This window comes from Symphalangus syndactylus, chromosome 9, assembly GCF_028878055.3.
Source record: "Symphalangus syndactylus isolate Jambi chromosome 9, NHGRI_mSymSyn1-v2.1_pri, whole genome shotgun sequence".
Taxonomy (NCBI): domain Eukaryota; kingdom Metazoa; phylum Chordata; class Mammalia; order Primates; family Hylobatidae; genus Symphalangus; species Symphalangus syndactylus.
In genome coordinates this window covers 58,508,572-58,526,072 of record NC_072431.2, presented here as the reverse complement: position 1 = coordinate 58,526,072, position 17,501 = coordinate 58,508,572, and the positions used below count along the sequence as shown (strand labels likewise).

At 48.3% G+C, this 17,501-nt stretch overlaps 2 protein-coding genes across 18 annotated transcripts in view; one reads left to right on the top strand and one right to left on the bottom strand.

The window, feature by feature from the left end:
• ZNF3 (zinc finger protein 3) overlaps nt 1–1,660 on the top strand; it is a 25,307-nt gene extending 23,647 nt beyond the window's left edge. The window contains exon 6 of one of the 3 annotated variants that reach the window (XM_055292508.2): nt 587–1,660. In XM_055292508.2, coding sequence (XP_055148483.1) covers nt 587–711 — 125 coding nt within the window. In that variant the 3' untranslated portion in view covers nt 712–1,660. The remainder of the gene's footprint in view (nt 1–586) is intronic. The other 2 variants (XM_063646268.1, XM_055292509.2) reach the window with 2 other exon arrangements.
• ZSCAN21 (zinc finger and SCAN domain containing 21) lies at nt 459–17,501 on the bottom strand. Of its 15 annotated transcripts, none has more exons than XM_063646257.1 (6): nt 17,426–17,488; nt 15,370–15,501; nt 15,087–15,268; nt 9,188–9,683; nt 8,703–8,895; nt 459–1,709 (listed from the first exon to the last, which is right to left on the bottom strand). In XM_063646257.1, the coding sequence occupies exons 4-6, from the start codon at nt 9,584–9,586 to the stop codon at nt 880–882; spliced, it is 1,422 nt and encodes a 473-aa protein (XP_063502327.1). In that variant the 5' UTR covers nt 9,587–9,683; nt 15,087–15,268; nt 15,370–15,501; nt 17,426–17,488; the 3' UTR covers nt 459–879. The 15 variants fall into 15 exon arrangements, with proteins under 15 accessions (XP_063502327.1, XP_063502328.1, XP_063502334.1 ...); XM_063646258.1 differs by lacking the exon at nt 15,087–15,268 and adding an exon at nt 11,191–11,314; XM_063646264.1 differs by lacking the exon at nt 15,087–15,268 and having other exon boundaries at nt 459–1,414; nt 1,518–1,709.

The window sequence follows — 17,501 nt, the reverse complement described above, 5'->3', positions numbered from 1 at the left end:
GCCAGGACAGTTCAACATGGCCCCTGGCTCTTGGTATGCAGCTATTATCTAGTGAAAGCATTCGCTTTATTTTTTTTGAGACGGAGTCTCGTTCCGTCACCCAGGCTGGAGTGCAGTGGCGCAATGTCGGCTCACTGCAACCTCTGCCTCCCGGGTTCAAGCGATTCTCCCACCTCAGCCTCCCGAGTAGCTTGGACTACAGGCACCCGCCACCATGCCCAGCTAACTGTATCTTTAGTAGAGACAGTGTTTTGCCATTTTGGCCAGGCTGGTCTCGAACTCCTGACCTCAGGTGATTGACCGCCTCAGCCTTCCAAAGCTGGGATTACAGGCGTAAGCCACCGTGCCTGACCCCCAAATCCAAATTTTCTAAAAGCTAAACCAGTAGGAATAGTTTTCTCCATCTGTAAGTATTCAGTAACCAACACATCATTTGTTGTAATAATAGTCCTGAGGCATTACAAGATGTTATAAGTTTATTCTCAATCTCATTCAATTGTGTTCAATGTGGCTCAATTCTTTACAAATTAAAATTCTTGAATATATGTTAAAAATTGAACAGTCTTAATGTTTCTTCCTTAACTAGACTGGATACACGTCAGTTTAACTACGCAAAAGGTAATGCTGGCATGGCTTACTGGCACCCTAAGTGTGGGGAAAGGACTCTGCTCCAGTGAACTGGAGAGTGTGGAACCTCCTGACACCTTCTGAGGACCTCCTGCCTGCCGTGTTGCTGTGGAGCTCGCACTCCTCAGGCATCCCGATGTTGAGTGATACAAACTCTATCACCGGAATCGATGCTGCTGCAATGACAAGACTTCTTCCTGGTGTTCAGATTCTAAAGTTTAAAACGACGACAACAACAGGAGCACTTGAAAGTTACGATGCTTCTCCCTCTCCAGTGTGGACTCGCTGATGTTTGGAAAGATTGGACTTGCTACAGAAGGTCTTTCCACAGTGATGACACCAGTAGGGCTTTTCCCCGGTGTGGATTCTGTGGTGTTTATTGAAGTTGGAGCTGTGGTTGAAGGCTTTCCCACACTCCTTACACTTATATGGCTTCTCTCCAGTGTGGAGTCTCTGGTGGGAGCTGAGGCCCGCGTGCTGACTGAAGCTCTTCCCACATTCGTTACACTGGTAAGGCTTCTCCCCAGTGTGGATCCGATAGTGACGAATGAGGCTGCCTTTCCCGCTGAAAGCCTTGCCACAATCTTTGCACTGATATGGCGCCTCTTCTGTGTGCATTCTCTGATGTTTAAGAAGGTCTGAGCTCTGCCCAAAAGCTTTTCCACACTTACAGTCATAGGGCCGGTCCACCAAGTGTGTTCTGTAGTGGAGGGTGAGGTTTGAGCTGTGGCTGAAAGCTTTCCCACACTTGGTGCACACGTAAGGTTTCTCCCCAGTGTGTGTTCTCCTGTGTTTGGTGAGATTTGAGCTATTACTGAAGGCTTTGCCACATTCAGCACATATGTAACGTCTCTCTCCTGGGGTAGGTTTAGTAGGAAGTGATTCTCTACCTTTCTTGGAGCCTGACTCTTGAAGAGGGGGTTTTGTTCCTTTTTCATCTTCAAGGTTTGCGCACTGCCCCTCTAACCTGGCCTCAGGTTTATTGGCGATAATCACAGAAATTATATCCCCTTTGAGCCCCTCTGCTTCAGAACCTTTCTGCTCATCTGCTGATTCCTGGTGCTGGGTACTTAATCTGCAATCTGAAACAATAAGCAGATTAAGGATACTTCAGTTGTTTCTTGTTCTGAGGAAGAAACTGTTACCAGAGAAACAGAACCATCAGGTGAGACTGATGGATTCTGAAGGTTGACTAAATAGAGCTCATGATAGCGCATACATACAAGTAAATCAGCATCCAATGTAGTTTACAATACTGCACTTCTTTTTTTTTTTTGAGACGGAGTCTTGCTCTGTCGCCCAGGCTGGAGTGCAGTGGCGCAATCTTGGCTCACTGCAAGCTCCGCCTCCTGGGTTCACACCATTCTCCTGCCTCAGCCTCCCGAGTAGCTGGGACTACAGGCGCACGCCACCACGCCCGGCTAATTTTTTTGTATTTTTAGTAGAGACAGGGTTTCACCGTGTTAGCCAGGATGGTCTCGATCTCCTGACCTCATGATCCGCCTGCCTCGGCCTCCCAAAGTGCTGGGATTACAGGCGTGAGCCACCGCACCCAGCCTGCACTTCTTTTTTTTTGAGACAGAGTGGCGCTGTCAGCAGGCTGGAATGCAGGTGACCTCAGCTCACTGCAACCTCCAACTCCCTGATTCAAGCGATTCTCCTGCCTCAGCCTCCAGAGTAGCTGGAATTACAGGCACGTGCCACCACACCCAGCTATTTTCTGTTGTTTTTTTTTAGTAGAGATGGGGTTTCAACATGTTGGCCAGGATAGTCTTGATCTGACTTCGTGATCCAACTGCCTCAGCCTCCCAGAGTGCTGGGATTACAGGCGTGAGCCACCAGGCCCGGCCTCCACACTGCACTTTCACACAAGCCCCCACCCGAAGCTATTAAGATGTGAAGAGAACATGGCTTTTTCTGCCAGAAAAACAGCTTCACATACAGAAGGCAAAATGCAGCATATGAGAGTGGTAGCTGGGCACAGCGGCTCATGCCTGTAATCCTAGCACTTTGGGAGCTGAGGCGGGAGGTTGGCTTGAGACTGGGAGTTCAAGACCAGCTTGGGCAACATAGGGAGACCCTATTTCTACAAACAGTTAAAATAAAAAAATTAGGTGGGCATGGTGTGCCCCTGTGGTCCCAGCTACTTGGGAGACTGAGGTAAGAGGATCACTTAAGCCTGGAAGGTCAAGGCTGCAGTGAGCCATGATTGTGCTGGCCTGGGCAACAGAGTAAGACCCTATCTTTAAAAAAATATTTATTTTATTTATTTTGAGACAGAGTCTCATTCTGTTGCCCAGGCTGGAGTGCAGTGGTATTATCTTGGCTCACCGCAGCCTCCGCTCCTGGGTTCCAGTGATTCTCCTGACTCAGCCTCCCGAATAGCTGGCACCACACCCAGCTAATTTTTGTATTTTTAATAGAGATGGGGTTTCACCATGTTGGCTAGGCTGGTCTCAAACTCCTGACATCAGGTGATCCACCTGCTGGGATTACAGGCGTGAGCCACCCCGCCCAGCTTTTTTTTTTTTTTTGAGATGTAGTTTTGCTCCTGTTGTCCAGGCTGGAGTGCAATGGTTCAATCTTGGCTCACTGCAACCTCCGCCTCCCAGGTTCAAGCGATTCTCCTGCCTCAGCCTCCCGAGTAGCTGAGATTAGAGGCATGTGCCACCATGCCCGGCTTATTTTGCATTTTTAGTAGAGACAGGGTTTCTCCATGTTCTAGACCACAGGCTGGTCTAGAACTCCTGACCTCAGGTGATCCGCCCACCTCAGCCTCCCAAAGTGCTGGGATTACAGGCGTGAACCACCACGTCCAGCCCTTTTTTTTAAACAAACAAAAGAACAGCTGAGCCTCATGCAGATTAAAAACAAGGGAGAATGATTGCTGCAGGGCCAGAGTTAAGGAAAATGACAAGGACAATTAAGGATGAGGCTGAGTGGTAAACTCACAAAAACCCCTGTTGCCACAGCAGTTGAACATAAAAGCAATCAGAGGGCATTCTGACCATTTACAATCATTCCAGCCCCAGATCCGTATCAATCAGAATGAAAGCACATGATCTCCAGGAGGGCTTAACGCTCATCATTTCACTTACACTGGCTACATCTTGTAATTTAGTTATAAAGTGACGCTCACTATTGAAATCAGATGGAACCGTTTATCTTTTTAGAACACCTCACCAGGCACTCACACCTCTTCAAAGTCCACCTGGCCATCCACATCAGGGAAAAGGGGAGTAAGAGAAATTCGCTCTGAAAACTGGGCCCCCTTTGAGAACTGTTAGTCCTCTGAGGGTACGGAAGCCTGTCAGCAAGCTACCTTCCTCCAAAGCCCTTTCCCCTTCCCTAGGAACTGCCCAGACAGCTTCTCTCTCTCTGCCCAGCTGTCTATCTCCTTCCTTTGCTGACAGTGACTATCAGCTGCTTCCAGGCTCACCCTCTCCTCACCATCTGCTGGGGGTCAGAGCTTCAGCAGCTAAAGTCCTTTACACTCTCCATAATTAGCAATCACTTGCCTACACGCAGACTTCTCTTCGAGTCACTGGACAGCCATGGACTACATGTGTGGGACAGAAGTAACTTCATAAAACTTTATTTTTGTTTTGTTTTGAGACAGGATCTAGCTCTGTTGCCCAGGTGGGAGTGCAGTGGCATGATCTTAGCTCACTGCAACCTCCACCTCCCAGGCTCAAATGATCCTCTTGCCTCAGCCTCCCAAGTAGCTGGGACCCCAGGCACTAGCCACCACACCTGGCTAATTTTCGTATTTTTTGTACAGATGGGGTTTTACCATGTTGCTCAGGCTGGCCTCAAACTCCTGGCCTCAAGTGATCCACCTGCCTTGGCCTCCCAAAGTGCTGGGATTACAGGTGTGAGCCACCATGCCCAGCCAAAAGTTAACATTTTAAAAAATAGCTGAATGAGGCAAAAATTGAAAAAGAATTTACCAGGACTATTTATTTCATTGTCTTCCAGGATGTACTGTTACCGTTGGGTAGTTTGCCATCAGTCTAATCAGCATTCCTTTGAGGGGGGTAATCCGTCTTTTATGTCTTGGTTACTTTTGAGACCCAGTCTCACTCTGTCGCCCAGGCTGGAGTGCAGTGGCGCAATCTCAGGTCACTGCTGCCACCACAGCTTCCACCTCCTGGGTTCAGGTGATTCTCCTGCCTCAGCCTCCCAAGTAGCTGGGACTACAGGCGTGCACCAACAAGCTCAACTAATTTTTGTATTTTTTTTTTTTTTTTTTTTTTTTGAGACGGAGTCTCGCTCTGTCGCCCAGGCTGGAGTGCAGTGGCGCAATCTCTGCTCACTGCAAGCTCCGCCTCCCGGGTTCACGCCATTCTCCTGCCTCAGCCTCCTGAGTAGCTGGAACTACAGGCGCCCGCCACTATGCCCGGCTAATTTTTTGTATTTTTAGTAGAAACGGGGTTTCACTGCATTAGCCAGGATGAATTTTTGTATTTTTAGTAGCATTGGTTTTGTTTTTTTTTTTTTTTTTACGGAGTCTTAGTCTGTCACGCCAGGCTGAAGTGCAGTGGCGCAATCTTGACTTACTGCAACCTCTGCCTCCCAGGTTCAAACGATTCCCCTGCCTCAGCCTCCCGAGTATTTGGGACTACAGGCACGTGCCACCATGTCTGGTTGAGATGGGGTTTCACCATGTTGGCCAGGCTGGTCTCAAACTCCTGACCTCAGGTGATCCGTCTGCCTCAGCCTCCCGAAGTGTTGGGATTACAGGCGTGAGCCACCATGCCCAGCCAGTCTGGGTTTTTTGTTTTTTTTTTTTTTTTTTTTGAGATGGAGTCTCACTCTGTCGTCAGGCTGGAGTGCAATGGCGTGATCTTGGCTCACTGCAATCTCCGCCTCCTGGCTTCAAGTGATTTTCCTGCCTCAGCCTCCCGAGTAGCTGGGACTACAGGTGCATGCCACCATGCCCAACTAATTTTTGTATTTTTAGTAGAGACAGGGTTTCACCACATTGGCCAGGATGGTCTTGATCTCCTGACCTCGTGATCCGCCCTCCTTGGCCTCCCAAAGTGCTGGGATGACCAGTGTGAGCCACCATGTCTGCCCTCTCCAACTCTGTCCGCCTCCTCTGGAACAGCTATTAAACATACGCTGGACATCCTGATCTGATCCCACACTGATGTCCAATGCCTGCCACCTTGATCTTTCTTTTTTTTTTTTTTTTTGAGACGGAGTCTCGCTCTGTCGCCCAGGCTGGAGTGCAGTGGCGCAATCTCGGCTCACTGCAAGCTCCGCCTCCCAGGTTCACGCCATTCTCCTGCCTCAGCCTCTCCAAGTAGCTGGGACTACAGGTGCCCGCCAACACGCCCGGCTAATTTTTTTTTGTAGTTTTAGTAGAGACGGGGTTTCACCGTGGTCTCGATCTCCTGACCTCGTGATCCGCCCGCCTCGGCCTCCCAAAGTGCTGGGATTACAAGCGTGAGCCACCGCGCCCGGCCTCACCTTGATCTTTCTAAGCAGCATTTCAGATGACTTCCTCGCATCTACCTCTGTTTGCTAATCATGTCCTTGATTATTTAAAACAGCCACTGCATTCTTAATTTCAATGACTACAGTTTTCACTTTTAGAAATTCTATTTTGTTTTTGTCAAAGGTGCCTGCTTGTGTTTTTATTAACAGTTTCTTGGCCAGGCACGCTGGCTCACGCCTGTAATCCCAGCACTTTGGGAGGCCGAGGAGGGCGGGTCATGAGGTCAAGAGTTCGAGACCAGTCTGGCCAACGTGGTGAAACCCTGTCTCTACTAAAAATACAAAAATTAGCCAAGCATGGTGGTGGGAGCCTATAATCCCAGGTACTCGGGAGGCTGAGGCAGGAGAATCACTTGAAACTGGAAGGCGGATGTTGCAGTGAGCCGAGATGGCGCCACTGCACTCCAGCCTGGGCAACAAGAGCGAAACTCTGTTTAAAAAAAAAAAAAAGGGCTGGGCGTGGTGGTGTGCACCTGTAGTTGCAATTACTCGGGAGGCTGAGGCAGGAGAATCTCTTGAATCTGGGAGGCAGAGGTTGCACTGGGCCGAGATTGCGTCACTGCACTCCAGCCTGGCGACAAAGGGAGACTCCGTCTCAAACAAAAAAAGACTTTATGCAAAGCTTTCAGAGCCAACTTCCCTTTCCTTGGGAGGGCCCAGCAGCTTTGTCTTCTGTCCTATTTGGGTACTAAAACCCAAGCCTGTTCCTGGCTCTGATAATCCTTCTACTCCACCCTCTTCTTTGTGTAATACTGCCAAGGGGCTACACCAAAAGATATGGAAAATAAAACTGACCAGATAGGTCTCTGGCTATTTTTATCTCTAATTACTGTGGCAACTCTGGGGAGACCCCAGTTGCCTGGAGAGTCTACCGTGTTCACCACAAACCGTGAAGAATTTAGCTGTTTAATTTTTTACTTTTCCTAGAAAATGTGATTTTTAACACGGCTCAAAACTGTTTCCATGATGGAGTTTCACGTTTCAGACACAGCAAGCATGGAGGGAGATTTCTGAGGGCCATGGACTCTTGTCATGAAATCACACCACACACATAAATAGTGGTCTACACCACCAACACATAAGCAAAGTCCTGGTTTCAAACTATTAGGATTTGGAATAATATGCCATATTTTTGCAAACATATAATTAAACATTAACTTTGTTTCAAAGATTTAGTTCTAATCCTTCTGGTAAATGAACGTACTTAAGAGTAGAAGCCATAAAATAACAAAATAACATAGGGTCAGCTTGGGCAACATAGTGAGACCCTGTCTCTACAAAAAAATTAAAAGTTAGCCAGACATGGTGGTCCCAGCTACTTGGGAGGCTGAGGTGAGAGGATCACTTGAGCCCCAGAGATTGAGGCTGCAGTGAGCTATGATCACGCCACTGCCCTCCAGCCTGGATGATGGATGGAATCCCTGTCTCAGAAAAACACACAAAAACACCCCCACAGGGGATGACCATTTATGGCCTGAGATTATTCTATAAACCATAATATATGGAGATTTGAGCTCAGGAGTAGTCACCTAATATATCTTTGACTTGTGAAAAATGCCCCACCTCTTTCCATAGCTTCAGAAAGGAGGTTGCCAATTATTTTCCATTTGCCCTTCCCAGATCCATTCTCTGACCCACCCTGTGGCCCAGGAAGCTGACCCTAAGGGCTGCACTGTCTTGTCTTTCCTGCCCTCTGGCTGCCAACTGAGTTTGTCATTGGGGAACAAAAGCAGGAGATTTAAGGGGAGAAGGAGGGTGCAGCTGGGGTATTTATTCCATTTTCTCCTCATCCCACGGCAGGGCCTACAGCCACAATTCTATCAAGTGACCCCCTCCTCCATGACTATAGCTCTTACCTGGTTCTGGTAAGAGGGCCCCCCTCTGTCCCTTTAGGTTCACGGGGAGTAACAGCTTTTCTTTTTTTTTTTTTTTTTTTGAGATGGAGTCTCGCTCTGTCGCCCAGGCTGGAGTGCAGTGGCGCAATCTCGGCTCACTGCAAGCTCTGCCTCCTGGGTTCATGCCATTCTCCTGCCTCAGCCTCTCCGAGTAGCTGGGACTACAGGCGCCTGCCACCACGCCCGGCTAATTTTTTGTATTTTTAGTAGAGACGGGGTTTCACTGTGGTCTCGATCTCCTGACCTCGTGTTCCGCCCGCCTCGGCCTCCCAAAGTGCTGGGATTACAAGCGTGAGCCACCGCGCCCTGCCTTCGGGAGTAACAGCTTTTCACTGTTGTCTGATGCAACACTATTCCTTATTGGTTCATTTGAAGTGTCTACACCTCTGTTAACAGTTTCTTTTTTAAACCCACTTCAATTGACTCTTTAAAAAAAATTACTTGTAATACCCAGACTTCAAAGGGAAACTGATCCTTTAAGAGTGATCCATTCCCATGCTAGGGCCCAGGCTAAGACAGCCTTACTTGGGGGAGGAAAGGGGACTATTTCCACCCTGTCAGCCCAACCAATCAAGTCAATCTATGAAATCACCTCACAACCAAGAATTACTAATTATTCTGCTTCTCCAACCACAGAGGCCTGGGGCACTAAATAGGAGTCTAATGGGTGGTCCTCACCTTGGACCTTTCTCGGATCTTGAGCGAACTCCTGCTCCTCACCAGACTCTTGGATGTACAGGGGCCCCCAAGACTCGTATTTGTGACTGGTCTCCAAGGGCTGTGGCTGCACGCTGCTCGGGGATTCCTTTGCAGTTCCCGAGGAGGATATCTTCTCCCACACCGGTTTCTGTTCATTTGGAGAAGCTGAGACCTAGAGACAATCAGGAATGGCTGGGTTTGTGCATGGCTCACTTTAAGACCAAGAATGAAAATCCCAGGAGAGCTATATAGAACCTCTAGGAAAGAGAAAAGGAAAACACCCATCCCATTCCATTCCCAAGGCTAAAAGTTAGTCTAGGATGATAGAGACAAATAGGAGGAAACAAGGTCTAATTCAGCAGAAATTCCCATTCAGCGAATCTAACTGTATGGACAAACCCTTGTTCCTGCCTAGAATGTTACACTCCCAATCTCCTAGAATAACAAAGGTCTCCCCTGCCTACCTGGTGTCCTGGCTCATCCAGTTCCCGCTCCAGATCTTCGAGGAGAGTGACAGCCTCTTCAGCGCTCTCCGGGCAATGCTCCTGCACCCAGGCCTGGAGCTCCTGGGGCAGGATGGTCAGGAACTGCTCCAGCACCAGTAGCTCCAGGATCTGCTCCTTGGTGTGGATCTCGGGCCTCAGCCACTCACAGCAGAGCACCCGGAGTTGGCTCAGGGCCTCTCGAGGTCCAGGGGTATCATGGTACCCAAACTGCCTGAAGCGCTGGCGGAACATCTCCAGGCTAGGAAGGTACTTGCCTTTCTCTTCTTTCTCCTCGACTTTTACCATCAGAGGCCCCACCTGCTCCTGTGGAGGCCTAGGGCCCAGAGCTGGGGCCATACCTAGTACCTTGGTCATCATATAAACTCCAGAAACAGCCTCACTAAAGATGGGACTCTGTTGGGGCAGGAATATTGGTTCCTTTGGGTTTCCAGTTCTTTAGGGCCACACGTTAAACCTAAGAAAATACAGTTACCAAAAAATAATCAAACTGAAAAGTGTTTTTGGGTCTTTGCAGCCATACCTTTAGCACAAGAAATTGTGGAAATTATGTCCACCATAAAACTACCATATAAAAACAACTGCTCAAAATCTTTCTGGAATGAGCTGGGTACAGTGGCTCATGCCTGTAATTCCTGCACTTTGGGAGGCCGAGATGGGTGGATCACCTGAGGTCAGGAGTTTGAGACCAGCCTGGCCAACATGGTGAAACCCTCTCTCTACTAAAAATACAAAATTAGCAAGGCGTGGTGGTGGACGCCTGTAATCCCAGCTACTTGGGAGGCTGAGGCAGGAGAATTGCTTGAACCCAGGAGGCAGAGGATACAATGAGCCAAGTCTGTGCCACTGCATTCCAGCCTGGGCAACAGAGAGAGATTCCATTTCTAAAAAAAAAAATCTTTCTGCAATCAGCTCAGGATATCCTACTTTGATTTCAGTGGTCTCCACTTTCCTAAAAAGTGCAATGTGGCACAATTTTAAAATTAACTTTGCTCCAAAACTAGTTCAGAATCTCACCACTATAGATATTATAGTTTCTGAGATTTTATCAAGCTATCTACTGGCTAGATGCCATCTGTTTAAACCTAAGACATTTAGCTTGAGCAATGAAAATTCACTAGTTAAGGCCAGGCATGGTGGCTCACGTCTGTAATCCCAGCACTTTGGGAGGTGCTGAGGTGGGCAGATCACGAGGTCAGGAGATTGAGACCATCCTGGCTAACACGGTGAAACCCCATCTCTACTAAAAATACAAAAAATTAGCCAGGTGTGGTGGCGGGCGCCTGTAGTCCCAGCTACTTGGGAGGCTGAGGCAGGAGAATGGCGTGAACCCGGGAGGTGGAGCTTGCAGTGAGCCGAAATCGCGCCACTGCACTCCAGCCTGGGCGACAGAGTGAGACTCCGTCTCAAAAAAAAAAAGGAAAATTCACTAGTCAAATGACTGGGCCTGTCAGTATGACCTGAGTCATGCTCAAAGGGTGTAATTAACTAGTACATTAAAAATAACTGAGGTCGGGTGCAGTGGCTCATGCCTGTAATCCCAGCACTCTGGGAGTCCGAGGCAGGCCTGGACTCGAGACCCGCCTGGCCAACATGGTAAAATCCTGTCTCTACTAAAAATACAAAAATTAGCCAGGCATAGTGGCATGCACCTGTAATCTCAGCTATTTGGGAGGCTGAGGCACACAAGAATCACCTGAACACGGGAGGCAGAGGTTGCAATGAGCCGAGATCACGCCACTGCACTCCAGCCTGGGTGACAGAGCAAGACTCTCTCTCAAAAAAATAAAAACAAAACAAATTGAAGTGCCAGGTGCAGTGGCTCACATCTGTAATCCCAGCACTTTGAGAGGCCGAGGCGGGCGGATCACTTGAGGTCAGGAGTTCGAGACCAGCCTGGCCAACATGGTGAAACCCTGTCTCCACAAAAAATATGAAGATTAGCCAGGTGTGGTGGCACGCACCTGTGGTCCCAGCTACTTGGGAAGCTGAGGTGGAAGGATCACTTAAGCTCAGGAGGTCGAGGCTGCAGTGACCTGCAGTTGTGACTGCACTACTGAACTCCAGCCTGGGTGACACAGCAAGACCCTGCCTCAAAAAACAAAAAGAAAATCAAAATCAAAAAAACAAAACAAACAAACCACCCCAAAACAACCAATTAAGCTAATTTCAAACACATGACAATCTCCATGGATCTGGCTTGACGGCACTTAAAAAATATTAAAAGTCGGCCAGGCACGGTGGCTCACGCCTGTAATCCCAGCACTTTGGGAGGCTGAGGTGGGCGGATCACGAGGTCAGGAGATCGAGACCATCCTGGCTAACACGGTGAAACCCCGTCTCAACTAAAAATACAAAAAAAAAATTAGCTGGGCGCAGTGGCGGGTGCCTGTAGTCCCAGCTACTCGAGAGGCTGAGGCAGGAGAATGGCGTGAACCCGGGAGGCGGAGCTGGCAGTGAGCCGAGATCACACCACTGCACTCTAGCCTGGACGACAGAGTGAGACTCCGTCTCAAAAAAAAAAAAGAAAAAAAATTAAAAGTCATACATTTATACACAGCACACATAGACCAAAACTTAACAGTGATATTGGTAGGTTATGGAATTATAGATGATTTCCACATTTTCATTCTTTGTTGGATTTCCAAATTTTGTTTCTTAAAGAATGAGAAAATTGTCAGGCACGGTGGCTCATGGCTGTAATCCCAGCACTTTGGGAGACTGAGGTGGGCGGATCACCTGAGGTCAGGAGTTCAAGACTAGCCTGGCCAACATAGTGAAACCCTGTCTCTACTAAAAATACAAAAATTAGGCGGGTGTGGTGTTGCACACCTGTAATCCCAGCTTCTTCGGAGGCTGAGGCAGGAGAATAGCTTTAACCCAGGAGGGGAAGGATGCAGTGAGCCAAGATTGCACCACTGCACTACAGCCTGGGCAACAGATCAAGACTCAGTCTCAAAAAAAAAAAAAGAGAGAGAGATCGTAAGTAGTTTTCTGACAAACAAAATGGACTTTAGTGCTAACATTCTGTAAACACGGTTCATAGTTATGAAATTAAGGCTTTGGTTAGTCTTAAAAAATAAAAAAAAGAAACTAATGTTGGTGGACTGTTTAGCAGTGGAATTAAGACATCAGGAAGCAACCCAAAGCATTAAAAGGGAAACTGTAAGGCACGGAAAAAAATGCATACAGAATTATTTTCCAAAATGTGTTCAAAAGCACTATAACTAAGGTGGGGCACGGTGACTCACGCCTGTAATCCCAGCACTCTGGGAGACCGAGGCAGGTGGATCACCTGAGGTCAGGAGTTCAAGACTAACCTGACCAACATGGCGAAACCCCATCTCTACTAAAAATACAAAAATTAGCCGGGCGTGGTGGCAGGTGCCTGTGATCCCAGCTATATGGGTGGCTGAGACATGAGAATAGCTTGAACCTGGGAGGCAGAGGTTGCAGTGAGCCAAGATTGTGCCACTGCACTCCAGCCTGGGCAACACAGTGAGACTCCGTTGCAAAAAAAGAAACAAACAAACAAAAAAACCACTATAACCAATAATTTGAATAAAGGATTCTTCGGCCAAATAAGTCTGTATATACCCAGTACATACCACAGGAGTGCCCGAGTACTACTTAAATATTGAGCCAGGGGAGATGCAACATCATCTCACCTCCTAAAACAAAGGCCCGAGCACCAAAGACTAAAATAAACAAGAAATAACGAGGTAGCTGCACTAGAGAGCTTTCTTTACAATATTTAAAACAAGTGGCCGGGTGTGGTGGCTAATGGCCGTAATCCCAGCACTTCTGGAGGCCAAGGCAGGCGGATCACTTGAGGCCAGGAGTTGAGACCAGCCTGGCCAACATGGTGAACTGGGGCCATCCATGCCTAGTATCTTGGTCATCATATAAACTCCAGAAATAGCCTCACTAAAGATGGGACTCTGTGGGGCAGGAATATTGGTTCCTTTCGGTTTCTGGTTCTTTAGGGCCACATGTTAAACCTAAAAAAATATAGTTGCCATAAAATTACAAGTTACTGTCTCTACTAAAAATACAAAAATTAGCTGGGAGTGGTGGCAGGCACCTGTAATCCCAGCTACTTGGGAGGCTGAGGCAGGGAATCACTTGAACCTGGGAGGTGGAGGTTATAGTGAGCCAAGATCGTGTCACTACACTCCAGCCTGGGTAACAGAGTGAGACTCTGTTGCAAACAAACAAACAAACAAACAAACAAAACCCAAATATATATGTATAAAAGAGACCTCCTCAGTGGTAGATTAACTTTACGTAACTGTTAGAAAATTTCATACTCTATCCAGAGGAGGGCACCCTAAGACCAGGAAAGAAACCAGTGTTTGGGCTGCTCAGCTTCTGTGATCTGGCCTGGGAAACATGGCAAGTCACCAGGGAGTCAGTCATGCAGCACCTGCTGGCATCACACAGGGGGCATCATGTACTAACATAACATTCATGTGGGACACACTCTGAGAATTCGGTGAATCCAAATTCACAGATGCCACTGGATCACATGATTGCCTCCGCAAATTACAGAAAAGTTTCCTTGGATGTTGCTGCTGGGCAGTTGGCTGGGTAAGCTCATTAGCTAAGCGATTTATTCTAGGCACATCAGTTTTGTTTTTTGTTTTTTTTTGAGATGGAGTCTCACTCCGTTGCCCAGGCTGGAGTGCAGTGCGGCTCACTGCAACCTCTGCCTCCCGAGTTCAAGTGATTCTCATGCCTCAGCCTCCTGAGTAGGTGGGATTACAGGTGTGTGCCACCATGCCTGGCTAATTTTTATATTTTTAGTAGAGATGGGGTTTCACCATGTTCGCCAGGCTGGTCTTGCTCAAGTGATCCGCCCACCTTGGCCTCCCAAAGTGCTGGGATTACAGGCATAAGCCACCACGCCCGGTGGCACATCAATTTTGCGGTGCACACAACTCAAATGTACAACGCATGAAGACTACAAACGAGTAGAGGGCTGGGTGCCCTTCCTCCTTCCTGCATTCACTCTCCTTGGTGATTTCACAAGTTGCATGGTTTTAATTACCATCTAAGTATACTCACAACTGCCCAAACTGTACCTCCAACTTAGACCTCCCTGCTGACCTCCAGACTCATACGACCAACTACCCACTTGCCATTACCACGTGGATGTCCAGTAAGACATCTCAAGCTTAACATGTCCAAAATGGAATTCCCATCTCTCCCTCAAAAGCTGCTCATCTCAGCTAATGGCAACTCTCATTGTTCTTTTTACTTGGACTGAAAAACCTGGGGTCATCCCCTGACTCCTCTTTCATATTTTTTTTAATTTAACTTTTTTATTTTTTAGAGACAGTGTCTTAGTCTGTTGTCTAGACTGGAGTGCAGTGGCGCAATCACAGCTCACAGAAGCCTCGAACTCCTGGTCTCAAGCCATCTTCTTGCCTTGGTCTCTCAAAGTTCTGGGGTTACAAGCGTGAACCACTTCACTGGGTCTTTATTTTATTGTTTTTAAATTACAGAGGCAGGGTCTCGCTTTGTTGCCCAGGCTGGCGTGTAGTGGTGCCATGATAGCTCACAGCAGCCCTGAACTCCTGGCCTCAAGCCATCCTCTCACCTCAGCCTCCAAAGTAGCCAGGACTACAGGTGTGCATCACCACATCTGGCTAATTTTAAAAAATTTATTTATTTATTTTTGTAGAAACGAAGTCTTGCTTTGTTGCCCAGGCTGAGGCATAACTTGAGCTCAGGAGTTCCGGGCTGCAGAGTTGTGGCTGTACCACTGTGCTCCAGCCTAGGTGACAAAGGAAAACCCTGTCTCTTAAAAAATAAAGAAGCATGCAGCTAGAAATCAGACGCTTCATTACTAACTCACATTGTCTACAATCACAGTGACTTTTTAAAAGCTATCTAGACTGTTTATCTCAAGAAGTCCATCAAGCAAAAGTTCATGGTCTATCATAAACAGAAGGCCCTTGTTCTGTGTCCATTTTCCCTCCTCCTTTATGCCAATCTCCCAAAGCTTATATGCCCTTATGAAAGCACCCCAAGTCCATTCTGTAACAAGATGAGGCATAAAAAAATCAAATTACCATAGATTCTAAAAGTAGAACAGCACTTACCAACTTGTGCTAAAATGCTTCACACTCAGTCCATACCTGAAAATCCCTAGGGGGCCCGGTGCGGTGGCTCACGCCTGTAATCCCAGCACTTTGGGAGGCCGAGGCGGGTGGATCATGAGGTCAGGAGATTGAGACCATTCTGGCTAACACGGTGAAACCCCGTCTCTACTAAAAAATACAAAAAATTAGCCAGGCGTTGTGGCAGGCGCCTGTAGTCCCAGCTACTTGGAAGGCTGAGGCAGGAGAATGGCTAGAACCCGGGTGGCGGAGCTTGCAGTGAGCAGAGAACGCGCCACTGCATTCCAACCTAGGTGACAGAGCAAGACTCCATCTCAAAAAAAAAAAAAAAAAAAATCCTTAGGCAGCCAAATTACATAATTCTTGAGCCATAGAATTACACTAATTGTTACAAGTTCTTCTTTTTTTTTTTTCTGAGACGGAGTTTCACTCGTTGCCCAGGCTGGAGTGCAATGGCGCGATCTAGGCTCACCGCAACCTCCGCCTCCCAGGTTCAAGCGATTCTCCTGCTTCAGCCTCCCTAGTAGCTGGGATTACAGGCATGTGCCACCACACCCGCCTAATTTTGTATTTTTAGTGGAGACGGGGTTTCTCCATGTTGGTCAGGTTGGTCTCGAACTCCCAACCTCAGGTGATCCACTCGCCTCGGCCTCCCAAAGTGCTGGGATTACAGGCATGAGCCACCGTTCCCGGCCACACAAATTCTTTAACCTGAATCAAATTCCGCATCATTTCAGAAATCCTAGGTTAGTCCAAGACCAATGCTCACTTTCTCCATAGCAGCCTTCCAACACTTGAAAACAATTGTCTTGCCTCTTGACTCTTTTCCTCTCCACAGCTCAACTGTTCCTTAGATTTCTTTTTTTTTTTTTTTTTTTTTGAGACGGAGTCTCGCTCTGTCGCCCAGGCTGGAGTGCAGTGACGCAATCTCGGCTCACTGCAAGCTCCGCCTCCCGGGTTCATGCCATTCTCCTGCCTCAGCCTCTCCAAGTAGCTGGGACTACAGGCGCCCGCCACCACGCCCGGCTAATTTTTTGTATTTTTAGTAGAGACGGGGTTTCACCGTGGTCTCGATCTCCTGACCTCGTGATCCGCCCGCCTCGGCCTCCCAAAGTGCTAGGATTACAAGCGTGAGCCACCGCGCCCGGCCTGTTCTTTAGATTTCTTGGGTTTCCAAGTACCTCACCCATCAAATCAACTTTTTTTTTTTTTTTTTTTGAGACCAAGTGTCGCTCTGTCGCCCAGGCTGGAGTGCAGTGGCATGATCTCGGCTCACTGCAACCTCCGCCTGCTGGGTTCAAGCGATTCTCCTGCCTCAGCCTCCCGAGTAGCTGGAATTACAGGCGCGAGCCACCACACCCAGCTAATTTTTGTATTTTTAGTGGGGACAGGGTTTGGCCAGGCTGGTCTCGAACTCCTGACCTCAAATGATCCGCCCGCCTCGGCCTCCCAAAGTGCTGGGATTACAGGCGTGAGCCACCGCGCCTGGCCCAAATCAACTTTGTCTTGACACTCTTATTTATACATGGTTCTTTAAGAATGTTTTTCTAAACCTGAGCAGATCCCTATTCTGTGTGTGCGTTCTAGCCCGAACAAAGCCCGAGGGAACTATTTCTTCCCTTGGATTGGATTCTACCCAAGACTTCTAATGAGGTTCGGCTTCCCACAGGTTTCCAACCCCTTGGGCGTATTCCCATCAATGAGCCTTGCGTTCGGACCTCCAGTTCAGAAAGAGAAAAAAGGCGGCCACGGTCAGACTGATAGACGGCTTGGCTTGGGGAGCGCACACACACAAAAAAACTATTCTGGAACGCGAAAGAACTTCCAGAACATCTGTTCTTCCAGCTTTCATTTGTTAAAGCCCCAAGTGGAAGAAAAGGCTTTCCAGGGACCCAGCGCCTCCACCAGCTGGGGCTGGGCGGGGACGGGGAGCTCCTCCCCACAGCCCTGCTAGGACCGGTCTAGGTGGGGTCCTCGGAAGCCACAGCTGCTAAACCCACTCCTCCCTCCCCAAACCATTCAGCCAAGGCTCCCTTTCCTGTCCGCCTCGCTAACCCGCGACCAGCAGGCTCACCGTGAATCAGAGCCGCTCCGGGTACCGGGAGACCGCACCGCGCACCTCGGGAACGCGCACCCGGAAGTGCGTCATA